A 27,464-nucleotide genomic window follows, 5' to 3' on the forward strand; every position below is an offset into this window, starting at 1 on the left:
TAAGGATAAAGTCATTCAAAAATTGATTCGGACAAACAGGAAAATGAAATGGGGACAAAAAGAAATGCCTGCAGAAACAGAAAAGAGCAATACCTCCTGTTCAGCGAAAAAGAGTGCTGTTAGTTCACTTTGTGGAAAGCAAATTCCAGAAGGACTGATAGGACCCCCCTCTACTGTACAGTTGCGTGTAAATGGACAGCCATGCTCTGCCTTATTGGACAGTGGGTCTCAAGTGACCATAATCTTTGACAAGTGGTACAGAAAATATCTACCTGAGGTTCCCATCCATCCTGTGTCTGGGTTGGCTGTGTGGGGTTTAAGTGACTCCAGTTATCCGTATATAGGGTATGTAGTAGTGAACATTGAGTTCCTAGAGAAAGCTACTGGTGGCTCAGAAAGTCTTTCAGTTCTGGCACTGATCTGTCCTGGTCCTACAAGCCCTGATCAGACTGCTGTGATCATTGGCACAAATGCCAGTCTGTTCACCCGTTTGGCCCAGTTATGTAAAGAGTCAACAGGGACCGATATTGCGCATACCTTGGGTATAAAAATTGAGCCCACCTTAGAGAAGGATATTCCATCTTGTTCGACAGCTACCATACCTTTTGACTTGGATGATGCGGTCGGATGTGTGAGGTGGCCAGGTCCTGAACCCCTGAGTCTCTCGCCCAGAGGTGAGTGGTGCGCAAAATGTGAGGTGGAAATGAAAGAGCCTCTTGAGAAAGCAGTACTCATGATAGATGCGTCTTCTGTGACTTCACTTCCGGCTGGAGTGTTAGTACAAACCGTCATAGTGCCAAGTGAAGCAATGGAAAACAGTCAGTTACTGGTGCCTTTGCAAAACGAATCAATGAAAGAAGTGACCATTCCGGTAGGAACTGTCCTTGGCCATTTATACCTAGCAGACCCAGTTAGCCCTTCTTCCGTGAGTGAAACTGTTGATGAGATGATTGATCCAAAACTGTTCAACTTTGGGGATTCATCCATTCCAGCAGGATGGAGGGAGAGACTGCAACAAAAGTTGAGCAAAAGAACCAAAGTATTCTCGCTTCACGAATGGGATGTAGGACACGCTAAGGGAGTAGAGCATAACATACGGCTCTCTGATTCAAGACCCTTTCGAGAGCGCTCCAGGCGTCTAGCACCCGCAGATATAGACGATGTGAGGAAACATCTACAAGATCTCTTAACTGTTGGTATTATTAAGGAGTCTCGCAGCCCATATGCGTCCCCAATTGTGATTGCAAGGAAAAAGAATGGAGCAGTCCGCATGTGTATTGATTATCGGACCCTGAACGCAAGAACTGTTCCCGACCAATACACAACACCCAGAATTGACGATGCACTGGACTGTCTAGCAGGTAGTCAGTGGTTTTCCGTTCTCGATTTAAGAAGTGGCTATTATCAGATAGACATGGCAGAAGCCGACAAGGAAAAAACTGCTTTTATCTGCCCTTTAGGATTTTTCCAATTCGAGAGGATGCCACAAGGGGTCACTGGAGCGCCGGCGACGTTTCAGAGGCTAATGGAGAGAGTCGTCGGAGACATGAACCTACTCCAAGTCTTGGTGTATCTAGACGATTTAATCGTCTTTGGAAGGACTCTGGAGGAGCATGAGGAGAGGCTCATGAAAGTACTGGATCGTCTGGAGGAAGCTGGATTAAAGGTGTCCATTGACAAATGTCATTTTTGCCAGAACCGAGTGAAGTACGTTGGACACATAGTATCCAAGGATGGAATAGCAACAGATCCTGACAAAATTGAGGCTGTGATCAGTTGGCCCCAACCATCGGACCTGAAATCCCTGCGATCCTTTTTAGGATTCTGTGGCTACTATCGGCGGTTCATTGCCAATTACTCTTCCATTGTTAGGCCGTTGACTGAGCTTACTAAGGGCTATGCGCCGACACAACAAGGAAAGAAGGCAGGCAAAGAAAAGAGCATGACCTACTTCAAGGAATCAGAGCCCTTTGGAGATCGATGGGATGAATTCTGCACGTCCGCTTTTAAACAGATAATTCATTGTTTAACACATGCTCCTGTTTTAGCCTTTGCCGATCCCAGTAAGCCGTACATCCTTCATGTGGATGCTAGCTTGAAGGGCCTTGGGGCTGTGTTATATCAAGAACACCCTGAAGGATTGCGGCCAGTGGCTTTCGCAAGCAGAAAATTGAGACCAGCAGAACTAAGGTACCCCATTCATCAGCTGGAATTTCTTTCATTGAAATGGGCAATTGTGGACAAATTCCATGATTACTTGTATGGTGCCAAGTTTCATGTCAGAACCGATAACAACCCACTCACATAAGTGTTGACATCTGCTAAGTTGAATGCAACAGGCCACAGGTGGCTAGCAGCTCTTGCTACGTATGATTTTAGCATTCAGTATAGACCTGGAAAGAACAACACAGATGCTGATTTGTTGTCCAGAAGATTCGTGGATGAGGATGAGGCTAATAAGTGGAGGGACATACCTGTGTCTGGTGTAAAGTCCATATGTCAGCGGGTGAGTTCTCAGGTGTCTTTGGAAGACAATCCCAGATATGTGGAACAGCTAGGAGCCCCTCCAGAGTCCATACCAGAAGCTTATGCCTATCCCACCAGGTTGGAGCTTAATTCTTTACAGTTGCTGTCTCAACCAGAGTTGATTAAAGCTCAGAACGAAGATCAGACTGTGAGACAGGCGATAACTGCACTGAAGGAACGAAAGTGGTCAAGCAAAATAACAGATCCCGAAGTGGTGGCATTGAGGCATGAAGCTGGAAAACTAATAATGAAAGATGGATTGCTTCAGCGAGTAACCAAAAAGTCTGATCGAGAATTCTTTCAATTGGTTTTGCCCACCAAGTTCCGAGAAGTAGTTCTTAAAGCCATGCATGAGGATCTAGGTCATCTGGGGGTAGAAAGGATTACAGAACTTTTGAGAAATCGATTCTATTGGCCCAAGATGTCTCTTGATGTGCAAGAATATGTCAAGAACTGTGGAGCTTGCATTACTCGTAAGAGTCCATGTCAAAGAGCTGCCCCATTGCATCAGATAACGAGTAGTGGGCCGATGGACTTAGTGTGTATTGATTTTCTTTCTGTGGAGCCAGACTCAAAAGGTTTGGGCAACGTGTTAGTAATTACCGATCACTTCACACGTTATGCACAAGCGTTTCCCAGTAAGAATCAAAAAGCTCTTACTGTTGCTAAAATACTGGTAGAGAAGTACTTCATTCATTACGGCCTACCAGCACGCATTCACTCAGATCAGGGTCGTGACTTTGAGAGTCGGCTGATAAAGGAGTTGTTGAACCTGCTTGGTATAAGAAAATCAAGGACAACGCCGTATCATCCTCAGGGTGACCCGCAGCCTGAGCGGTTCAATCGTACCCTCTTAGCTATGCTTGGGACCCTGAATGCTGAGAAAAAACGAAATTGGAGCCAACAGATACCTTACTTGGTGCATGCTTATAATAGTACCAAGAATGATGCTACTGGGTACTCGCCCTATTTCCTGATGTTCGGGAGAGAAGCCCGGCTACCTGTAGACATCTGTTTTGGAACTTCACCAGATGGGATGGATGATATGTCACACTCACAGTACATCAGCAATATGAAGAAAGATCTAAAACGGGCGTACCAGTTAGCAACGGAAGAGGCTGACAAAGTCCATCAAAGGAATAAAAGATCATATGACAAACGAGTGTCATTTCAATCCTTGAATTCTGGGGATCGTGTGTTGATCAAGAACTTAGGGTTGAAAGGTAAACACAAGCTTCAAACCAGATGGAGTCCAGTACCTTATGTAGTCTGTGAGAAACTCCCAAATATACCAGTATATCGGGTAAAACCTGAAACAGGAAGCGGAAAGGTCAGAACACTTCACAGAGACCAACTGTTACCCATAGGGCAACTTGTGAGGTGGCCACAGAGCAAAGTGGAGAGAAACCCAGTGAGGAGGAAGAAAAGAACGGATGTTGATGCTCCCGCACTTACAAATGAAGATATATCATCTTCTGAGACTTCCTCTGAGTTTGAATACAATGTTTCAAAACCTTACAGATCATATCTGGAGGGAACGCTGAATAAGAATGACACTTTGCCCAGCCAGTCAGAATTGGTAGACCAGGAAGGGAACCTGCTCCATGAAGGCCGTGGTACTGAGGAAGAAGAATTGGTACATGAAGAGGATGCAGAGAGCGACGTTTCGAGTTCGTCCAGTTCTTCTGTAGAAGATGAAGAGGAAAGTCAAGAAGAGACAAGCGAGGAAGTGGAAGAAAGTGAACCAGTTAGGGAAAAAAGGAGAGTAAAGCCAGTTGTTAAACTCACCTATGACGAGCCAGGGAAGTCAAGAGATCAGCCCCTAACTATTGTTCACAGAGGAGTAATAATTCAAATAGGCAAAAAAGTCAATCACAAGAAACGTAAAGCAGTAGTGTAGGTAAGATCCTAAAAGGAAATATTAGGTAGTCCACTAGTCTGTATGGGGACATCCAGACATTTAAAGGGGGGAGGGTGAAGCCCGGTTGAAATTCATTCATATAGTTTGGGTATTCATTTGGTTTAGAAATATTTCTTTAATATTATTTTCTAATATTTTATTTATATACATGTATTGTATGTGTATTGGTTTCTTTGTATAATATTATTTTCATTGAAAGGGAAGGAAAACGTATGATTATGTGTTGAGTTAAAAGTACTTGCCACTGTTAAGAGCTGGGATTGGTTAAACGTTGAGGGGGCGGAAACGGGGGTGACGTCCGGGAAGAAGAAGTGATGGCTGGAAGATCGATCGTGTCTGAGTACTAGTTTGATAAAAGATACCATTTTAGGACAGTTGTCCATACGAGAACTGATTTAAAATTGGTAAAAAGTTGTTTGAACGTGTGGGGATAGTAATTTCCCCTTTGATTATCAAATGACTGAGTAGCGCGATTCTCAAGAAACAGCGCTTATCACACGTGAGAGACGTGAGGTCGCGTGTGTGGAAAACTACCGTGAATCGTCTCTCTTACCCAATCCATAGAAGACATCCCAGATAGCGCCCTGAGATACCAGGGATTCTCAGTGGTTCCTCTGGCAGCGTTGGACGAGTTCACTGATCGGCCGTCAGTTAATCGGACCGCAATCCCCCTCGTGCTAGAAGTGTGTGCGTCATGAAAGCCGGCTCGAACTAACGATCGGTAAGACAGTGGTTTATTTTGGTTACTCATTGAGTGAAGCGGCAACCTGTTTTGTGCCTCAACGAACCCCAGCATCGTATCAGGCCTGCAACAGGGTATTTATTTTATTTAGATTTGAATTGACACCCGGGTGTTTTTGATTACTGTTGGAGAATGTTTATGTGAGCCGTAACCGTTGTGTTGAGACAACAAAGAGTATACTAATCGACACATTGGTGATATTTGGGGCATTTTTGTGTATTTACTGTCCATCTTATTAGTTTATCTGTTATATAAATCACCAGAGTGATACGGAATATTAATACAGTGTTGTATTTGTAAATTGTTGATTTGAGTTTGAAGGAGAAAATATCCTTTTATTGTAAAACTTTAAAGGGTTAACTTTTATTTTATTTCCAATTGCTATTGGTTTTTTTATTTGAGTAAACTACTAAAAGTTTATATTTTACTTCAGACTCTGTGGTTATTTTAGTCTATTATTAAGCACACCAGTTGAGAAGATAAGGGTTTATTGAAATAAAGTTAAATAATATTCAGAGGCTACTTAGAGAGATCTAAAAATAAACTAACCCAGGGCCCCTCCCACTTAAATCGAAGGGAGAAGGGCGCTACAAGAACATATCTTATCAGAACTGATAAGAATGTAAATGTGTACCTTGAAATGCAATGTAAGTCGCTTTAGATAAAAGCGTCTGCCAAATATGTAAGTGTAAATGTAAATGTTTAGCTCCATGCAGTGTAATTAGCCTTGCACTATCTTACTCTCAAATAAAGGTTTATTAATGATTAACTAAGTTTATGCTATGATGTTTCACAACTGCAAATTCCAATAGATAGGCTATCACAATAACTATGTAGAATATTAAGTTTATTTTTCTTTGCATCATATCTCCCTAGTGATAAATAAATATACAAAAATTTAAATACATTTATTTTATGCTAAGTATACTACAAATGCATTTACATATTTATGTACTTATTATAAATACCCTGCAATTGTACTTTTAATATACTAAATTGGTATACTTAAAGTCTGCTAAACTGGAACAACTAATTTTGTACTTGGTGTACTTTAGTTATCCAGAAATAGTGCTGAAGTTCAACTTAATATATACTTAAGTATATTTGATTGTGCTAAAGTGAAACTATTGCAAGTATACTTTAGGTACACTTTAAATATCTTGCATTTAAAGACTGATATCATACAGTGATCATAGGATCCTTATGAATAGTGATATTAAAACACATTTTTAGCTTAATATTAATAAATTGCTTAAAACATACATAAATTAAATACAACTCATTTCATTAGTAAATACTAGAATGCTAAACTAATTATATATTTTTGATTAACACTTCCAGAGCATTGCTGTTTACTCATTATTGTATTTATATTATTAGTTATTGTCAGATGTGTCTTTGTTCAAGTGTGTTATATGTTGTCTTGTAATATATGTTTGTTTTTACTGGTGCTACAGAGACATTGTTTCACTTCTTCCCATATAGAGAGAGAAAAGACAATAAAAATACTTGAACTTGAATATATATATATATAGATATAGATATAGATATAGATAGATATAGTATGCTTGAAGATGGCGGCGCACACAGTTGCAGCGGCTCAGTGCTTTCCCTGTTGGTACTTTTTACGAATGTGTGTGTGTATAGTGTTCTGTATCCAGTCTTTTTATTGTACAAACAACACTTACAGCCGACATGATCTATGGAAGTTTGGCATTTGTAGCAAACAGAGCATTTCCACTGATTTTCATCGCTCACACAACATTCCTCCGGATATCGCGAGGTGCCCTGGTTCTCCGTGGATTATCATCCCAGCGGGCAGGCGGAGAAGACGGCGCAAAGAGAGGAAACAAAAGCGGGGCTGCAGGGCCGGTGCACTAGCAAGGCTACGAAGGAAGCCACACAAACCACCGCTTCCCAGCATCTTCCTCTCCAATGTAAGATCACTTGTTAATAAAATGGATGAACTGAGGCTTCAGGTTGCAACAAATAATGCCATCAAGAACAGTTGCATCCTGTTGATCACGGAAACCTGGCTCCACTCACTCATCCCGGACTTAGCTATCCAGCTAGCAGGCTACACAGCACAGCGCCAGGACAGGACAAGTAACTCTGGTAAGAGCAGAGGAGGGGGGCTGTGTGTGTATGTCAACAACTGCTGGTGTACTAACACAGTGATATTGGACAGACATTGCTCCCCAGATTTGGAGTATGTGACTATCAAATGTCGTCCAATTTATCTCCCTAGAGAGTTTACTGTTGTCCTGATTACTGCTGTTTATATTCCGCCCGATGCTAACGCTAACTCAGCTCTCATACTTTTAAGTGGCAGCGTTAGCAATCAGCAGAGTAGGTATCCTGATGCAGTGTGTATTGTTGCAGGGGATTTCAACCACGCAGAATTAAAAGCAGTGCTCCCAAAATTCCATCAGCACGTAAAGTGTGCAACCAGAGGAGCTAATACATTGGACAAGGTCTACTCAAACATCAAGCGGGGCTACAAGGTCAAACCATTACCACACCTGGCCCAGTCTGACCACCTGTCACTGCTGTCAGTCCCGGCATACACCCCATTAGGAAAACCACTCCTATCATCACAAAGACTATTAAAACATGGCCTGATGGAGCCTCCCAGCAGCTGCAGGACTGCTTTGACAGGACCTGTTGGGACACTTTTGAACACCCAGATCTGGATATGTTTACAGACAGTGTTCTGTGTTATATTAAATACTGCATAGACATTGTCACAGTAGACAAACACATCCAGGTCTACCCCAACCAGAAGCCCTGGATGTCTAGGGAGGTCCAGCATCTGTTAAAGGCGAGGAACACTGCTTTCAGATCAGGTGACGAGTCTCTCTACAGTGCAGCACGTACTAATCTGAAGAGGGGCATACGAAAGGCCAAGTCTGACTACAGGAGGAGGATCGAGGACCACTTGGACAGCAACAACAGCAGGCAGGTGTGGCAGGGAATCCAGCACATCACCAATTATAGGACCAACCCTGGGGCTGTGGAAGGGGATGCCTCATTGGCGGAGGAGTTAAACCACTTCTTTGCCCGTTTTGAGGTTCAGCCACCAGAGGCAGCCACACCACATCCAGTAGCTCACAGCGACACTGTCCTCATGGTAAAAGAGCATGAGGTGAGGCGTACGCTGCGGGCAGTCAACCCGCGGAAGGCAGCCGGCCCTGATGGCATCTGCGGACGCGTATTAAAGGACTGTGCGGACCAGCTGGTGGGGGTCTTTACTAAGATCTTCAACCAGTCACTCTCCCAGCTCACTGTCCCATCCTGCCTGAAGTCCTCCATCATTGTCCCCCTGGCCAAAAAAACAAATATAACCACTCTCAACGACTACCGGCCAGTAGCACTCACCCCTGTGGTGATGAAGTGCTTTGAGAAACTGGTCCGTAGTCACATCATGTCTTTTTATCCTCCTACCTTTGACCCACACCAGTTTGCTTACAGGGCGAACAGATCGACTGAGGATGCCGTGGCTACAGCCCTCCATGCTGCACTGTCCCACCTGGAGCAGCCGGGGAGCTATGCCCGGTTACTTTTCATAGACTTTAGCTCTGCTTTTAATACTATCCTCCCCCACAGACTGGTGTCCAAACTGTCCAACAGTGGAATACCACACTCCACCTGCCTATGGATTAAGGACTTTCTGTCAGACCGCACTCAGAGGGTAAGAATGGGCCCCCATACATCCACAGCCCTCAGCCTCAGCACTGGCTCCCCGCAGGGCTGTGTGCTGAGTCCCCTGCTCTATACCCTCTACACCCACGACTGCACCCCTGCTCATCAGAGCAACACCTTTGTCAAATTTGCTGATGATACCACAGTAGTGGGGCTCATCACAAGGGGGGATGAGTCCAATTACAGAGACGAGGTGGAGAAATTGGTGGGGTGGTGCAAAGTTAACAACTTGCTCCTCAATACATTAAAGACCAAGGAACTCATTGTGGACTTCAGGAGGAAGAAAATGGTAATCCAGCCACTGTTCATAGGCGGAACCTGTGTAGAGAGGGTTTCTGACTTCCGCTTCCTGGGAGTCAACATCATGGAGGACTTGACCTGTGCCGTCCACACCACTGAGCTAGTGAAGAAGACCCAGCAGAGACTCTACTTTCTAAGAGTTCTCAGGAGGAACAACATCCCCAAAAAACTGCTGGTGTCCTTCTATCGCTGCTCAATTGAGAGCATCCTGTCATACTGTCTCTGTGTGTGGTTTCCAAGCTGCACTGTGGCACAGAGGAAAAAGCTCCAGGGTGTCATAAAGGCAGCACAGAAAATCACTGGTTGCCCCCTCCCCTCTATGGAAGAACTTCACAGCTCCCGCTGCATCAAAAAGGCCAAAACCATTATACAGGACTCATCACACCCCGGTCACACACTGTTCAGACTATTGCCGTCAGGCAGGAGATATAGGTCCATGAAAACAAGAACAAATAGACTACAAAACAGCTTTTATCCAACAGCCATAAGTGCATTAAATAATGCTGCTAAATTATAGTCCCCACCACTGATCTGTGTCAAAAGGGCCATGTGCCCTGTTTTTAAATGTGGATGTCTGCATGAGTGTGTCTCCTATGTGTTTTTAGTATTAATGTAGTAGTAGTATTTTTGTATTTTTAGATGTTTGGCACTTGACAAGGACTGTACTTAATTTCGTTGTACCAGTTACAATGACAAATAAATATTCTATTCTATTCTATTCTATTCTATTCTATTCTATTCTATTCTATATTAGTTTTGGGTTAATTCAGTTCATACCTATTGAAAATTACCACTTAAGTTAATAGATTTTCTGTTCATTTAATCACTTTTCATTTCATAACCTCTAGTAATATACAATCTCCTGTATTGTGTGTGTGTGTGAGTGTGTGTGTGTGTGTGTGTGTGTGTGTGAGAGAGAGAGAGAGAGAGAGAGAGAGAGAGAGAGAGAGAGAGAGAGAGAGGAAGAGATACAGTACGTGTGTGTGTGTGTGTGTGTGTGTGTATATATGCATGCTAAACTAATAATGTTTTAGTGCCATTGGTCTTTGTCTCCTCAACAACACTGAAATAACCACTTTGAACAAAACTTAAACTCATAAACAAGTCTTATGTGCCACAATATATGTGATGATTTCAGATATTAATATGCACATGTAAATCTGCAACATGTTAGATCACATTGACAATTTTGTAGTCTCTCCATAAAAGCTAAATGTCTTAAATGTAAATGTAAGTAGTTGCAAATTATATTATTTTTAAGCATTTCGACCTTGACTTAAACCTTATTAGTTGAACCACCAAAAGAAACTGAAGTTTCCAGTCACTCACAGAATTAACTGAGGAAGATGTTTAATATACAGGTATGTAAAAATCTTTTATTACAGCAGTTTAACACACTTTTTAAAACAGTAATGTTTTTCTTAAATTCTTTATCACTGTCACATTTTGGGTTTTGTTTCTTGTTCTTGTCAATAGGCTTGTTTGAGATGTGCCTTGCCTCGCCTGAAATGTATGCGAGAGTAGGCGGCTGTAGTGAGAGGAGGAGTGAAAAAAGCGCAGGCAAGCCGGACAGTTCTCTCTTCTCGTAGTGGATCTGACACCTGTGAGATCAAAGATGGATATCGCGGGATTCACGCTCGTGCACAGTGTGGCTAATAAACTGGATGTAATTCAAGTTCTGTTGCTTTTATATGAAAATAAATTAAATGAACAATACACCCAAAGTACTTGTTATTTAATTCAATTCCAAATACATGTTTATCGATAATTTTTTCTTTAATACAGACACATGTGTTTTTATTTATTTTATTTTTTTCTAAAAATTAAATTGCATAACCCAAAGAGATCGCACTGTCAGATAGTTTGGGAATATTCACACATAAAACATGATATCAGAGTTTTAAAATCAAACATTTTAAAAGAGAACAATACATCACGGTTGTTTAAACCAATGAGCTTTAAGTATACATGGATTTCTCGGCGACGTCATCACTGCATGCGCACGCAACCAGGAGGCAGAAAAGACCCGCGGCCTTCGTACCAGAGTAACGTTAAAGGGTTTAGGGTAGGCTAGTAGCATAGTGGTGGTGTTGTCGCTAAGTCAAAATGCTAATTATCATGTTAGACTAAGTTAGTAATGTAACAGCCAATGTTAGCAGTGCAGCATCTATAGAGCCCGCTTTTATATAAGTTAACCTTGTTTACGTTACTTTACGACCTGCAACATTTCATGACTTCACACATGTACGTGGCGATAATATTAAAAAACGTACTCTCAGCAATGGTGAGATCTTGCCGGACCCCTACGCAATACATGACGATCTTTGGATTGTGGATGACAAGTGGCCAGCAATTGTATGGCCTGATATATATAATTATAATTTATTTTATTCGAAATCCATGTATACACTACTGTTCAAAAGTTTGGGGTTGGTAAGATTTTTATGTTTTTGAAAGCAGTCTCTTGTGCTCAAAAATTCTGTAAAACAGGAATATTATGAAATATTATTGGAACATACATTTTAAAATGCATTCAAAAAGAAAACGTGTAATTTATCAAAGCTGAATTTTCAGCATCATTACTCCAGTCTTCAGTGTCACATGATCCTTCACAAATCATTCTAATATGATGATTTGATGCTCAAGAAACATTTCTGATAATTATCAATGTTGAAAACAGTTTTGCTGCTTCTTATTTTTGTGACATATTTTATTTAGGATTCTTTGATGAATAGAAAATTCAAAAGAACAGCATTTATTTGAATGTTTTCTTGTAGTATACTACACACTTGGTATACTAAATGTCAAATTTACGATCTAAATAGCTGTTTGAAAAAATAAACATGTATTTTTTTCACTGTTCATAACTGGTTGAGCAGTTAAACTCTAGTATGTGCTCATGACAGCACATAATCCACCGTCAAATCTTTGATTTACAGTAAGTAACGTTATATGTGTGCAGTCATGAAATGTTGCAGGTCGTAAAGTAACGTAAACAAGGTTAACTTATATAAAAGCAAATTCGGGCTCTAGATGCTGCACTGCTAACATTGACTATTACATTACTAACTTAGTCTAACATTATAAATTCATACATGCATCACAGTATGTCCGGATTTTGATTCGTAAACAGTTGGACTTTTTACATAATGTTATAAATATGAAACACAAACAAACAGATCCAACTCTGAAATTGCAGTTTATTATTGAGTCAACAAAAAATTACAAACAATGCGAAATCTACGTTAATTACAATGTTCTTTTATTCTTTTATTACAGAACTCGGCATAACAGATAGCTTTTTTTTGCCTCCTGGATGCGCGCGCATCCGGTATTGTTTGTATACAAGAAACCCGTGTATGGCGGCATTATAATGTCAATAATCGCGAGAGGAAATGAGATCCGCACGCGCGCACATTACTTTTGCGCGCAGAATTTCTCTGCTCGCACGAGCAGGATTATAACCCACGAGGAGAAAACTGTGCTTTGAGCGCGCGCTAATGTCAATAATCGCGAGAAGAAATGAGATCCTCGCGAGAGGAAATGAGATCCGCGCGCGCGCACATTACTTTTGCGAGCAGAATCCCATGTACATCTCATCCTATCATCCATCTCTGCTGCTCGCGAAACTTTAACCTGCTCGCTCGCTCGCGGTTAATCTTTTTGGCAGTAGGTGGGCGGATCCAGTCGGCATCATTTCACTACACATGATTGGTTACAGTTCCTGTCCTCTGTGATTGGCTGTACCATTTCACTGTGTGCCAACCGCCAATAAAATCCCATGAAGAAGAGCGGCGGCGGCAATAGCAGTAAAAGTAGAGCCAGGACAGGGTCATGGCTGACCATCAGGAGGTAAGTTACGTAACGTTATGTCTTACAGTGCATATAATATTCTGTGCATATTGGGTATAACACAGCTTATCATTTCCTTAGCTTGACATTCAGTTAAATATTTTACTAGCTTACCTTACATTCCCGCCGCTATCTGCCGGCAGCATGTTGTAGACTTGACGTAAGCTAACGTTAGCTTGGATTGTTAGATGTATTAAAATTAATGTTATTTAAGCGCTTCTTAAATGCCCTGTTTTTCTTACACATTTCCGTTAACTTCTCAGTCTCCCAGGCCTCTTCAAATGTGGAAAAGACTTCAGGATGGACCAGGGAGACAGATGCAAACAGCGGACGAGCTTGAGAGAGATTGAGAAACAGGAGAGGACTGTCATTTGCCTACTGGACAGGCCCATCACCTCAACAGGGAGATGGATTTATGCTTCAAATTGAATTTGACCATCATTGTGGAGTGCACTATGATAGCAACATCACATGTGCATCATTTCTGTGTTTTCAAGATTAGAATACTGGAAATAAAAAGAAATTAAATCTCCACAATGTCAGTTTCTTATTCTAATATGTTGAATAGTAAACCATAAAGAAAAGACACTTTCTGACAAACTTGAGAAGCTTTAGTATTTCCCTTTTATGCAGTTATATCAATACACTCCATTGCATCTCATAATAATCATGTATACACAACATATCTTCAGATGTTGATTTTGAATGTTTGTGACTGAAGGATGAAGTGTTCCCTTTATGATTTGAGAAAATTCTTACTCCTACTTAAAAAAAATTATGCACTCTCAGATAAATATGTTCCCCAAGCTCATGAAAAGTTGGCTTTGTAGAGATACATGGTTCCCAAAGGACAGTGATATTAAGAACAAGATCTTTTTCAATATGATGCATTGCTGTAGATTAAACTACCCAACAGTATGAGCTCAAACATCTACAGCAGTAAAATGCAACATACACATCAATGCAGCAGTCTTCTTAAACCAGAATCATCAGATATAATGGTTTCACACTAGCTATGTTTCCATCCACACGTTTTTATCCGCATTTAGTGATATCGAATGAAAAATGCCTTATGGAAACAGTAAAATTCGATTGAATTTCATGAATATCGACTCAAATTAGTTATTTTCAGGTCATGTGACTATTTATCATGTCCAGACGTAATTTTAACTGTTTCACGGGTATTTTTTTAAACTGAGTTTTCCCCCTTGCTATAAAAATAAACTGCCCACATAATAATACCTCAAAAAAAACAATTGAATGCATGGTCCAAATACACTTTACAAGATGAAATGCAGAAGACACGTCAAATACAAAAGACACATGATGAGATACACCAAAAAAAAAAATCCAAAGAAGGTAAGACATCAACAAAGGTGGGATCCAAACTGGTACAGCCAATCACAGAGGACAGGAACTGTAACCAATCATGTGTAGTGAAATGATGCCGACTGGATCCGCCCACCTACTGCCAAAAAGATTAACCGCGAGCAGGTTAAAGTTTTGCGAGCAGCAGAGATGGATGATGGGATGAGATGTACATGGGATTCTGCTCGCGCGAGCAGAGAAATTCTGCGCGCAAAAGTAATGTGCGCGCGTACGGCTTTCGCTTGTGCGAACTCAAAGCACAGTTTTCTCCTCGCGGGTTATAATCCTGCTCGCGCGAGCAGAGAAATTCGGATCTCATTTCCTCTCGCGATTTTTGACATTATAATGCCGCCATATTTAAGCTGTCGTCAGCAAGTCGTTTCCCATCGTGCTTTTGATCAGCGCAGTCGGTGGAGAGCAACTGCGCTCGACTGCAGAATCCGACACGTGCGCCTTGCGCTCGCGAGAGATTTTTGACATACGTCAGCATGACATCAGAGCAAGACGGACCGCACTCGGACACATTTCTAACCGGCATGCATCTCGCGCTGATCACCGGTGATCGGTTCTGCGCAGATTTTGCTCATCTCAAACAAGCCTATTCTGTGTGGAAGCAGTAAGCCATCCGGGAACTTCTCGCCTACTCTTTTATGAATACTGATGTTTCGAACGTACTGCTTCCTTCACGTACTGTTTTCGCCTACTATATAGTAGGAAAGTAGGCATATTCGAACGCACTTAAGTCCGAATCTCGCGATAATTAATACGTCACCCAGGTAATTCTCGCCTACTCTTTTGGATTCGTACATACTTTTTCGCTCGCCTACTCTTTTTCCCATACTAAATAGTAGGGAAGTATGCGGTTTCGAACGCAGATAGTGGGTACGGAAACGTGTTAAAGTTCATCAGCATAGTTCAGCTTACGTAACGTTACCTGTGTTGTGTAGTTTCCTTAGTCTCTTCTCAATGATCCAGCTTCCAATATTCATGTGTTGAGTTCATGACGAAAAGTAAGTGACTGTCACTTCGTTGTGTTTGTGTTTCTATACTGTAGAATTGCAATGCATTAACGTGCCCAGCGTGATGAGTGAGATTTATAGCGATAGAACAATGTTTATGCTGTAAAACACTGTAGGAAATAATAAGTTAACTGGTGTGAGCCTTCTGATGTCTAAGTTACGTAGTAACGTTTATAACATTGAGTTAAGAAGAGTTAATATTGTGCTCAGGAGACCATGGCTGTTTCTCAATATGCGTTCTTCAGTGATCTTGTGTCCTTGTGTTCTCGTACTACTGTACGTCATCATCAACCGTCGAAGTTCAATTCCAATACTCAAGAACGCAAGTACAGAGGACGCATGAAGTGCCCGGATGTGTCCTTGATATCGAGGATGCATCAAATGCAGACTTGAGAGAATCGAACCGCTAAAAATCCCAGAAGACGTTGCGGGCAGTGGATGTACGGAAGGCTGTAAACTTTAAACTTCTCGTTCTCACCCGCTGCAAGCTCGAAATACGTGACAGCTCGTGAAAGTTTACATTTGGCGGTCTCTTTTGCTTCATTTTAATAAAGTGATAAAGACCTCAAGAAAGCGGCAGTATTTTTATTGGCTTATTAAAAAGAATCTTAACATTGACACAACAGAGGTAACGCATAGGCTACTCATAAATACACATGGTAAAATAAAAAAGATATAAACTATGAAAACAATGTCTATAGTAATATGAAAGAAATGTTTAATAGGTTGTGACATATGTTTGTGATGTTGTGTTGTATTTGCCGAGATGGTCAGTTAAGCAGCGATATAGCAGCACATCTCAATTCTCATAAAGATGCGTTCTGTGTTCTCGCGTCCTTCCGAGTTTGTTCTTTCAAGGTCGCCTGGCAAGACCAGTCTCAAAGAGAACGCAAGTCTGTTCTTTGCATTCTTGGAATTGAGAAACAGCTCATGTGCGGACGCTGTTGTGCAGTAGCCTTGTCTGGCCAGAGGATGTCGCCATTTCTCCTTCTGTAAACCCCTTTTAATATAGTTTCATGTAAACTGGTGAAGCTCCTTATTCTCCAAAGAGTAATATCCTCGTTTATGTAATTGTAGATTATGTTTAAAGGGGCATAGTAATGTTTATTTACGTTGTATAGTAATTTAAGTACTGTAACTGTTTAAATGACAGTACCTAATGGTGACTTATTTGGTTTTTTTTATCAGACTATAATGACAATACTGGATATTGGAATGTTCTGATGAGTACTGCTGGATCTCAATACAGTTAATAAAAGAAATTACATCTCCTCGTCTTTATTCCTGTGTCCTGACCGATACACCATCCTGTTTACTGGCTGAAAACCTTGATGAACTAGCCCTGCTAGAATACCTCACTAACACAAAACAAAACAAAACATAGAGTGGTCTCTTTCCTAATCTTCTGACTCTGGACTACTAAGGTCATACTCATCATCAGTGTCCGTACTGCATTCTGTGTCCTGTATCTGGAGGTCGTCAACTATAGCACTATACGTGCTCACAGCATTTTGGAATAAACTCTCCAGTACGGAGGACCTCCGCATGAGGACACTTTTCCAACCAGCTGCAGCATCCTCTGACATGTCACCAAAATCTGTAACATACATAAACATAACAACATACATAAACATAAGAATTACAAGTATTGTTCCAAAATCGCATGTAGACCCACATAGACAGAAACATTTGGTTGTTTCTTGCATGAAATCTTAAACAAGGGATACAAGTTGAGGTGAGGATAGGGCAAACAAAGTGTGAGGATGGAGTATGACTAATATGGGTGTGATGGCAGTGTTGGCAGCTTGTTGCTCTTTTCCAGACTGGTACCAGCTCAACTCGACTTTTTAGCACTCTGTACCTACCAATTTTGGTTGCACCTCTGTTGAGGTTCCAACGATGATATGTAAATATTGGAGATTGCTGAGTGGTCATTGTTATCACTAGCATCATAATGTTAACGTTCTGAGCAGGGACGTGCACAGGAATTTTGAGGGGCAGTTGCTCTGACCTGAAGTACTCAGTATCTGATGGTACGTATGGTAACTGGGCCAACTACGCAGGATTTGTAGTATGATTGCGTGCTACACCCATAGATATCATATAATAAAGGCTAGATGTCTCGTGCGCGCTGCTGGCCAATGGAGGTCGACGTCCGCACACGGCGGCCATCTTACCACAGGGTGCTCGCTCACTCGTAACATGGTGCATGTACTTTTAAATAACCATAACTTGCTACATTTTCTACCGATTTTCAAACGGTTTGGTTTGTTATAAATGTCAGACTCGTAGTTATGACACTGCATACATACACTGCATACATATGAATAATTATAACATGCAGGTTCAAGCATTCGGAATTATAGCCACGTTAATAACGTTTGTAAGAAACCAAACCGTTTGTAAATCCGTCAAGATTTCAGCGAGATAAGAGGATTTGTGTGCGTGCTGATCACTCACCTTAATTCACAGCTTCCCTGTGGTAAGATGGTCGCCGGTGATGCCGGAAGTGACTCCGCCGTAAGACATCTAGCCTTTATTATATGATATCTATGGCTACACTGGTCGTGTGCAGCGCTGCAGCCACGTAAACAGAGTTTGCCCTTCCCGCTTTCACTTTCGGTGCCCGAATGGAAGTGAATGAGGCTTTGCGATTTTTTAAATTTTTTTTTTATTTAGGCCTACGTGAAATTCTGCATCCATTGTACTTTTTTTTTTTTTTTTTTTTCGGAAAGGCAACGTGAGTCGAGAAGGGCATATGGGCAGTTGCCCGGACAACCTGAGCAACCCCCCTGTGCACGTCCCTGGTTGCATGCCCTCAGCAGCTATCTGTCAGTGTTAGCACGACAGGACGGCTGATAAGAGTAAATATTGCCATCTCCCCAAAAACGTGTCTGTATTGTGATGAATACAGAATGCTGTTGATTTTATCTGCTATAGTCATTGCTGTTACCATCTTTTCCACGTTGGTGATGCTAGGGTAGTTTACGCAGACCTGCCAACCTGTACGTATTTTGCGTAGCGGATACGCATTTTGACTTCAAAGTACGCTGATACGATTTGTCACTATAAACTACGCAAAAACCTGGTGACGCCTCTGTGCATGCGCTGTCCTCAAATCAAGCTACAGCAAAAAACGAAGAGTTCGACCAATCATAGCACTGGGTTCATTCTCCAAATAGCAAGCGGGGATGATTGACAGATGCGTAAGGCCTATCATTAAAAAGAGACTGAAAATCGACACCAATAAAGATTCCCGCTCGACCCGACGACCCCCCTTCCACTCCCGCGGCCGCCGTCTGACTGATGTCATAAGCGAGGACAGTACAGTACAGTTCTTCTCCTGAAGGTAAACGGCCTGGGGTCGATGTGGAAAGTTGATTGTTGAGTTAACTTAATCTTATGGATTCGATGATCACACAGATCGCATGGATTATCTTAAAATACTCCGTTAAGTTATTCATGGTCACTCAGAAAAGAGGAAGACATTATTCAGTCATGCAAATAATAAAATGCTCAAGTAATGCTGAACTATAAATCTTGAAATCGCTATGGCTTAGTGATTATGAAAGTGCTGTGATTTGTGGATTAGCCTACTGATAAGCGCGAGTCTGGAGAAACGCGTTTATTTATTCATTCATTCTCAGTGTTGAGAAACGTATGTGTTACGTTATTGTGTTAATTATAACTAAAGTACCTAATTATGTTACATATTTATTTTGTATGAAAACTAGCGCGTTAGATACTTACGGATTAAAAAGTACCGTTGTATCAGTGCTGCGCGAGCTCTCTCACAAACACGGATGCGCACACAGACATAAGATCATTGTAAAATGAAAATTGACGGGCTAAGTTTAAATTTTGTTCTTGCTTGTTTTTTTTCTGTCAAAAAGCATTTTGTATTATCCATCCCTGCTTTTAAAATTCGTTAAATGACAGGCGTTTTACTGTTAACACAGCCCTCATTATATGTCGGATTCGGAACTTATACTTTATATTATTTTTAGAATAAGTGATTCGTTATGCTATTATTGGACTCCTGTCTATTCATTGTCAAATGTTTTATATAAATATGTTTGTATTGGCTAACATTTATTCAGCTAATGCGTGTCCTGTTTAAAATGTGCAATGTTCAAATGCAAAGAGAGCACGTCACAGATAGAAGCCCTTTCCTCTGTGGTATTTAGTATCATATTTGGATATTAGAAATTAAATTAATTAGCCTATCTTAATTGTACACAATGTTCCTATGTTTATATATATATATATATATATATATATATATATATATATATATATATATATATATATATTTTTTTTTTTTTTTACTGTGTTCTAGGGGTTTCTTAATTTTAGACTAGTTGACCAGCACACATTATATGCAATGCAATTATATATGCATGTGTTTTGTCGTCCAAACCGCCCACACAATATTTGACACCTCACTTCATTTGACTTACAGCCCATTCTGATGTTCTCTTTAAGCTTATCCACTGCCTTTATCTCCTTCCGGAGAGACGTGATGTGCTGAGACATCTCCTTAACCAGGATGCTCTGCTCCTCCTCAAGGCGTCCAATTAGCATTGTTTGGTCAAAAACAGACCGTTTTAATCTGAAGGAATGGCCTTTGGGTAGAGGGAATTGATGGAAATATGAAAAAGTGATTTAGTATTCAGGATTAAGTTACAAACCCAAACATACACATATAGATAGAGAGAGAGTTTTTCGTTGCTATACCATAGGCATATAGGCATACATTTTAGAGAACATGTCAAGATAGGCTACCATACCATCCTCACTTCTCTCCCAAGGCAGGATGTAGTCCTCTGTCAATTCCTCAATCGTATCCTCTGCAATAGCATTGTAGAGCCGGACCTTTTGTCTTAGTTTGTTTTTTAATTCTCTTATTTTTCTTCTCTTTCTTTGTCTGGTCTGGTTGCTATCTGCAAAGTGAAACAAGAAAACTCTAAGGAAAACAGAGTTTTTGTTTGTTTGCATTTGCAATGAGCCATTTGAATATCTGTCAACCAACCATGCTGACGATAGAGGTCCTGCTTCTTGCGTAGCAGGGCCACTATGATACTTTCTATTTCAGCCCTGAGATCCTCTGTTGCTCCCTGTTGTGTTGTGCTCCCTGGCTCTGAATAGGTAACACAGTCAAGCGATAGTTTCATTTAAAAATTTCTGATCACCTTATGTAGTTCATATTTGAACAAAGTAGTTAACAGTTGTATTTCTGAAAAGTCCGAGCACTGTGCATGGTTTACCTGTGACTGCCCACTCCTGAACATCACATTCTTCTGGCGGAAATCACTGAAGCTGGCAGCTTCCAGCTTTTCCCTCTCGGAGATCTTTAAACCACAAAAAAAAAATAAAAAAAAATCATGCAAGCTTTCATCCAATACCGGGATCAAGAAATTCCTTCATCTACAGTTTAGAAATCAATGTATGAATGAGCTTATTACAGATGGCCAGACTCCAGCTACGCTGTTTGTTGTTAAAATGTAAGTTGTGTCAGGCAAGAGGACCATTGGGAAATGTCCTTACTTCGATGTATCTGTTGGCCAAGACTTTGTGAAGGTTCGCTGTCCTTTTTTTTGTTCCACCCCATGGCCTGTTGAGTGAGCATATTCTCTCTCCCTGATTGAAAAAATAAATCAGCATGCGTGATTGGATCAATTTAAATGGGAAATGCCATTCCAGTTAGACATGACTTAATACAACAATTACTTTAGTGAGATGAGAACAGGAAAATGACATTTTAGAAGTCAGAAATACCTCATCACAGTGTATGGTTTGTAATGTGTCATACCAACCTGCCTTTGTCATGTATTTAGTGACAAGAGCTGCCCTGGAGAGGAAGCTGTTTACCTAGATGTAAAAACAATACAGAAATTAATGTATTCCCATATTACTTTACACCAATTTTTTTTTTTTTTTTAATACACAAAACATGTAGCCATATATAATATATATATTTGTTTTTATAATATCTGATCGTCAATTAGCTCTCCACCTTATAATGCCATGGAAACTAAAACGACCACACCCTTTCAGTGGTATCCATACACAACAAAATTGGCAAGATCGAGCCCGATTTTTCAAAGTTGGGAAAAACACTGGATATTATAGTGACATGCATAGCCAACTGGGTCTACATTGGGGGCTGGGGTGTTAACAGTGGCCCAGTGGTTAGGGCCTTTGGCAGATGACTGGTTTGAATGCCGACCAGGATGAAAGTGGTTGTGTGGAAAGTGAAAGTGGCCGGGGAAATCGGTTGAACATCGCTGTCCTGTCCACATCCACGGTTAAGGTGCCCTTGAGCAAGGCACCAAAACCTTTACTGCTCCCCGGACACCTTAACAGATGATGCCCACTGCTTTGAGTTAGTGTGTGTCACCTCACTGTGTGCTGTGTATGTGTGTAACTAATTCACGGATGGGTTAAATGCAGAGACTGAATTTCCCGAACAGGATCAAAAGAGTTTATATACTTAAATAGTGCAGCTCAGAGGGAACATAGCTTGAAATAGTGATGAATCATTTATACACCTACACTGCTGACTTCACTTTTTACTCAGACATAATGGGTGTTGCAACTACAGTTCAGAACGTGCTCTGATGGTCATTCTAGCAAGCATAGATCTTTGTTTGATATCCTGATGTACTTTATCCTTCACACTCTGCTTATCTCTCACATGTACCAGTGAAGTCTCCTATGTCCACATAGTTACAAAGTCAGTAATAACATACTTGCTCAACTTCCTCTCCGACAGTGTTCCCTGCTCCATCCTGATTCCTGCCACCCCATCTCACCTGTAACAGTGATTTATCATTACCTTCTAATGGTAAAGGTGTAATGTAATGTATTATATTAAACTTAATCCATTTACAGTCATTTCAGGTACCTCGCATTTTGCTGTGTGTGCTTTGGCGTGCATGACACTCAGAAATGGCCTCATTTCCATCAACGGCTGCATATCGGTGAAATTATCAGCCACCTTGCTTAGGTAGGGCCAGTACCTAGAAAACAAGAGCATCATTAGTGGGTATTACCAACACAATTTGCTTGGAAATCAATCTAAAACTACGACTCAGACTAAAACACTCAGGTATTTGTTATTGTCATTTTTTCACAGACGAAAACTAGACGATAACTAAATAAAAAATAGTTTTGAATGACAAAAACTATGACGAAAATCTATTGACATTTTCGTCAACGAATAAAAACTAGACGAAAATGTTAGATAGTGACGATTTGGGAAGCGATCCAGTCTGATGTCCTGCATTTGTGGTAGATGCGCACATTTGTACTGTGACATGCTGATCTACCCAGCGGCACACGAGTTGGCATGCGCTGCATGTCTCATAAAACGTTAAAACATGTAAACGTCTGGGAGAATGAGTAGAGCAGACATGAAGATCTGAATAAGAGTGACGACGCAAAAAAAGAGCTCTATTCGGTACGGATTTCTGTGCGCACACACCCGACCCGAAGCGTGCAGCCATTCACATAGACACCTAATACAGCGCGCGAGTACTGAATTGAGCTCTCTTTCGTGTCTGAACCAAGCGTGCCGCACAAGCCCTGAAAAGTGAAGCCAAAACGTCTCGAACGCCCCCCGGTGACTGGTCCTAGTATAGGTCATAAGCCCCGCCTCCCCATGTTATTCAACGGGACGTGAGACCAACTAAACAATTAAATTACACTTCAAATATCTTTTTTCCAAAGGTGGTTTCTTTCATTTGCTGTCGTTTTTATCACGCTGATGTAAGTTCAAGTGTCTGTTTCAAAAATAAGTTGGTTTTTAGTTAGTTACGTGATGCGGTGGTGTAACGTCATGATTGACAGCTGTGATTGACAGGTTCTCTGAGCGAAGTAGTCACTGAAGCACCAACGGACATTTTTTCGGGATCTTCGGAGGACTGAGGAGATTGTGTTTACTTTATTTTAACAAGCCTCTTGTCGTACTGCAATCAATTTTTAAAAAAGTGTGCAGAATCCACTCTCCCTGAGTGCATTCTGCGAGAGTGAGGGCGGAGCGTTGATTTCGCGACTGTACTTCCTGCTCACTACTGCGCAGGTCTGGTCCCGAGATCGCTACTGCGCAGACTCAAGTCCCAATATGTCAGCGCCATATCGGGACTCTGGCGGCTTCAGTTCTCATCAATGGAAGAGAGCGAAGGGGCGTCGTCCATCTTTTTTTACAGTCTATGGTCTGAATGGACAAATACACACAAATATTATGTCTAAATGTCCGTTTTGGAGAGTATTCACGTAAATTATGTTGGTTATGTCTTAAACAGTTGTGAGTGTATGATGATCTATGTGCATCAGTGCAATTCTGGATCCACATGTCATTGGACATGATCCGATGTCTTAAAGTGACAGTGGGTAATAAACCTAATACCTAATGCGGTCTGTGTCCTTAATATTGATCAAGCAACAAAATAAAAAGAGAAAATCATTCACTGCTCGTTAATAACTTTAATAAGGATTAATTATATTTAATTCATACAAATAAATATGTCTGCTTGAAAGAATAGAGAATGATGTATGCAAGTAGTTATAAAGAATTCATATATCATTCATTGAAAAAAAGACTGTCTTCTACTTTAGGAAAAGTGGTTTTATTTCATTTTAAGATATTTTTTTAAGTTACAGTAGTTAAATCTGTATCTGTATTGCACGTTCAAACTTTAAAATCATTCATATTAGCAGGTTAATATATGTTTTCTCCGGGAGTATATGGGTTTGGAAATTTTTGAGAAATTCCAAATAAATGCATTTAAATTGAAACCCATTATATTTTAGTCGACTAAATCTACTGTAGATTTAGTCGACTAAAATCTTATTGTATTTCGTCGACTAAAACTAGACTAAAACTAAAACAATTCAGATGACTAAAATATGACTAAAACTAAATGGCATTTTAGTCAAAAGACTATGACTAAAACTAAATCAAAATTTGCTGTCAAAATTAACACTGCCTGCAGAAAACATCCATTGCGAAGAAGGTAACATTTGCCCTCTCTGCCATGTCCTTTTGAATAAACATTGGATATGCGAAGATTTCTCCACGGTAGTGGTTCAGGGCACGCAATAATATCCCGTGTCTGATTGATAAGAGACAATATGGTTAATGATCAACTTACACAAAGAGTTGCTCAAAATCCTCGCGCACACACCAACACACACTTTCTTCCTCTCTCTCATACACACAGTCTGATTTCTTGTTTTTACTTTACATCAAAAAATGACATTCAGATGAATAAATAGATTAAAGTGTCCACAACATGAATGACAAATGACACTGTACAATAACACTCTCCTGAAATACCAACACACCTGCAAACTGCCACCTGAATACCCTCTTCATCAATTTTTGAGGAGGATTTGATGGATGTCTCCTTACTCGCCCTGAACCTCGACACCCCACACGCCCCACTGTCATTTGCCTGTGAAGTCAGCTGTTACTCATTTCAACAAATATACACACATCTTACACACATACATAAACAGATTATGGTATGCAGAATCAAACTTACTCTTGCCCCGCTGCTTCCTCTGATTTTCTCCAGAAAGGTCAGAACTTCATCATCTTTGGCTATAAACAAGCCCTCATATAAAGACGGCTCCTCAGATCTTACAAATGATCACAAAATACCTAATTTAACTAACGCACATTACTCTGCATGCAACTATTTCAATGACAATGTTCTTGTTAAATATCTTTATAAAATTACTGTGTAGTCTTTACATACCCTCTTGATTTTCGGAAGCGGTAATGTTTTCGGTTGCCATCACAACACACTGCCAACATGTCAGGTTGACAGGCTGGACAGCAAAAAGAGTCAACTTCAGACATCACGTCCTCTGAATGTTTGCATAGGCAATATTCAAAATAGCTCTTTTGAAACATATCCGCACAGATTTTCCCTATCTATGAAATGAAAAAACAATGGATTTAAAAAATAAAAAAAAACATACCCACACAATTACGAATACAGTCATAATTGTGTGTTACAATGTGATTCAGGCAGACTAACCCTTCCTCCTTGAACAGACTGGTGCTCCAACAGCTTTAAAAAAGCAAGTCTTGAAAGCGAGGGAGCTGACAGCTTCATGTTAGAGAAAGCCTCAAACACTTCAAATGCGTACAACGTTTGGCAGTTTGTGGTGCTTGGCCAATAATTGTATTGCATAAGGTCTTTTACCCCTGGAGTCCATTCAGTCTTGCACTTTGGACAGACCTTTCGAGGTAAAGACACCTCATATCGTCCTGTCAAAAAAGAAACACATTAGACTAAGGATGTTTCACAGACACAATTGTGGTAAAGGTGATTGATAATAGTCAATATTTGACATGGCCTTTGACATTAAAATTTCTGGTATATTGATCAAGTGAAACAGCTTTGCTATGCTTGCAGATGTTAAGTTGGGGCGCAAGTTCTTGGTACTGAAACAAAAAGTGGGACTTCCAGAACATACCATTCATGGTGACCACTGAGATCTGCCTCCCAGTGGTGACCACAGTCTCTTCTGTGCACCCACATAATACCTTTTCGGAGGGCAAAGGCAACTGACATACTGCAACACAGAATATTGTTGTTGTTGTTTTTTTTTGGGTCCCTCAAACAATCTATATACACCCATGTTACACTAGTGATTCGAAACCCCACTCCAACATCCACTATACCAGATGTCACTCTCACTGCTTTTCACAGATTTAACTGACAAAAAGGAAATGTTTTAGCATATATCAAACACCGTCATAAACCAACAGAATTGATTACTTCAGTCAATGAGTGATATAAATGAATAGTTTAAAGCTTATCCTTTTACATCAGCAGACAATATTTGTGGAATTACTCTTAACTAGTTTACGGAAAATGTTGGATGAACATACCCTGCTCACAAAAGTGAGGCTGGCCATTCCCATCCACCACCACAGCTTTTGTTGGTGGAATAGGCTCTAGGTAGCCATGAAATATTGCCATCCTGCCATGGAAGATTTGCCTCCTGTGGACCTCTTTGTCACACTTGCCACAGAGGTATTCAAAGTCCAGTGGGACACACTCCAAACATCGAATCACGGCCTGCAACCTCATGGCATTTCTGCCATATTTGCCTTTATACTCTCTGTGCCGAGAGTTTGGCATCAAGGAGTACTGGCCTTGCTTCCTTTGCTCTTACTCCAGCGAGTACCTGACGTTGTGTCCATGTTGTGTCTGCTGTTGCCACTGGAACTTCAAGAGAGGCAAGAGTACCCCTTAACTCTTGAAGACGATTTTCTGAAAAATAAAACAACTGTTTAACCATCTGTATGTTGTGGGAACGCATAATACTAATTCAGTTTGACCACGGAACACATAGTGTCCATTCAGTTGGTTGAATGCTTTTTGACTTGTCCATGCATGGTAAAACTTTAATGGTATTACAGTAAAAACAACATTATAAAGTGATAGTCTGTCAAATAGGGTTAACATAACACCATATTTCCACCCACTGACATTTTGTTAATAATCTTTATTATTTAACCATGATAACAGTGCAGTACACAACAAACCTGATGCATGTGACCACTTGTGACCACTTGATTTGTGGCTGCTCTCTTTCTCCTTTTTTTTTGGAGGAACGGAAGGGTTTCCCGTTGCAGCCTACATGACAATAACAGCAACATCTTCAGATACAATATCAAGATTGTAAACTTATACTTTATAATAATAGCAAATTTCATACAATTGTGAGTAAGCTAATAACAATTGGTCTCACCTGGGCCTCAAGGAGTAGCGCATGACTGATTTCAGCAGCCATGTGGCCCCTGACCTCAACGGGATCCGCAAAAAGCATCGGATTTTTGGACATGGCTGGACAATTGACACACAACACAGATACACAAAATACAGAAGGAGTGTGTGTGTGTGTGTGTGTGTGTGTGTGTGTGTGTGTGTGTGTGTGTGTGTGTGTGTGTGTGTGTGTGTGTGTGTGTGTGTGAGAGAGAGAGAGATAGAGAGAGAGAAAAAGAGAGAGT

At 40.7% G+C, this 27,464-nt stretch overlaps 3 protein-coding genes and 2 long non-coding RNA genes across 6 annotated transcripts in view; all 5 read right to left on the reverse strand.

Annotated features, from left to right (window-relative positions):
- Positions 1 to 27,464, reverse strand: part of LOC309503472 (uncharacterized protein) — a 95,336-nt gene that overhangs the window by 35,155 nt on the left and 32,717 nt on the right. The gene's annotated exons all lie outside the window — the stretch shown is intronic.
- LOC309503536 lies at positions 16,887 to 20,263 on the reverse strand. The gene is made up of 3 exons (XR_014207704.1): positions 20,221 to 20,263; positions 19,891 to 20,055; positions 16,887 to 17,027 (listed from the first exon to the last, which is right to left on the reverse strand). It is a non-coding gene; the product is annotated as an uncharacterized lncRNA (long non-coding RNA).
- On the reverse strand, positions 20,265 to 20,725 carry LOC309503549. The gene is made up of 3 exons (XR_014207718.1): positions 20,698 to 20,725; positions 20,463 to 20,570; positions 20,265 to 20,373 (listed from the first exon to the last, which is right to left on the reverse strand). It is a non-coding gene; the product is annotated as an uncharacterized lncRNA (long non-coding RNA).
- On the reverse strand, positions 20,724 to 22,547 carry LOC309503485 (uncharacterized protein). The gene is made up of 5 exons (XM_082176326.1): positions 22,338 to 22,547; positions 22,183 to 22,245; positions 21,247 to 21,301; positions 20,978 to 21,070; positions 20,724 to 20,781 (listed from the first exon to the last, which is right to left on the reverse strand). The coding sequence occupies exons 1-5, from the start codon at positions 22,470 to 22,472 to the stop codon at positions 20,741 to 20,743; spliced, it is 387 nt and encodes a 128-aa protein (XP_082032452.1). The 5' UTR covers positions 22,473 to 22,547; the 3' UTR covers positions 20,724 to 20,740.
- Positions 23,769 to 26,514, reverse strand: LOC309503679 (uncharacterized protein). 2 transcript variants are annotated; one of them, XM_082176444.1, is made up of 7 exons: positions 26,340 to 26,514; positions 25,922 to 26,020; positions 25,480 to 25,712; positions 25,195 to 25,373; positions 24,979 to 25,075; positions 24,779 to 24,888; positions 23,769 to 24,546 (listed from the first exon to the last, which is right to left on the reverse strand). In XM_082176444.1, exons 1-7 carry the CDS (start codon positions 26,428 to 26,430, stop codon positions 24,411 to 24,413), a joined length of 945 nt encoding a protein of 314 aa, XP_082032570.1. In that variant the 5' UTR covers positions 26,431 to 26,514; the 3' UTR covers positions 23,769 to 24,410. The 2 variants fall into 2 exon arrangements, with proteins under 2 accessions (XP_082032570.1, XP_082032569.1); XM_082176443.1 differs by having other exon boundaries at positions 24,793 to 24,888; positions 26,340 to 26,511.

This window comes from Leuciscus leuciscus (genome assembly GCF_965113295.1).
Source record: "Leuciscus leuciscus genome assembly, chromosome: 7".
Classification (NCBI taxonomy): Eukaryota; Metazoa; Chordata; class Actinopteri; order Cypriniformes; family Leuciscidae; genus Leuciscus; species Leuciscus leuciscus.

Coding starts and splice junctions, on each gene's coding strand:
- LOC309503485 (XM_082176326.1), bottom strand. CDS start 22,472: ATGATGCTCTTGTTTTCTAGGTACTGGCCCTACCTAAGCAAGGTGGCT. Junction 21,071..21,246: donor TAAATACATGACAAAGGCAG/GTTGGTATGACA, acceptor TTTTTCAATCAG/GGAGAGAGAATATGCTCACT. Junction 20,782..20,977: donor TGGCCAACAGATACATCGAA/GTAAGGACATTT, acceptor TGTGGTTTAAAG/ATCTCCGAGAGGGAAAAGCT.
- LOC309503679 (XM_082176443.1), bottom strand. CDS start 26,430: ATGGCAATATTTCATGGCTACCTAGAGCCTATTCCACCAACAAAAGCT. Junction 25,713..25,921: donor CTCAGTGGTCACCATGAATG/GTATGTTCTGGA, acceptor CTTTTTTGACAG/GACGATATGAGGTGTCTTTA. Junction 25,076..25,194: donor CGCTTCCGAAAATCAAGAGG/GTATGTAAAGAC, acceptor ATCATTTGTAAG/ATCTGAGGAGCCGTCTTTAT.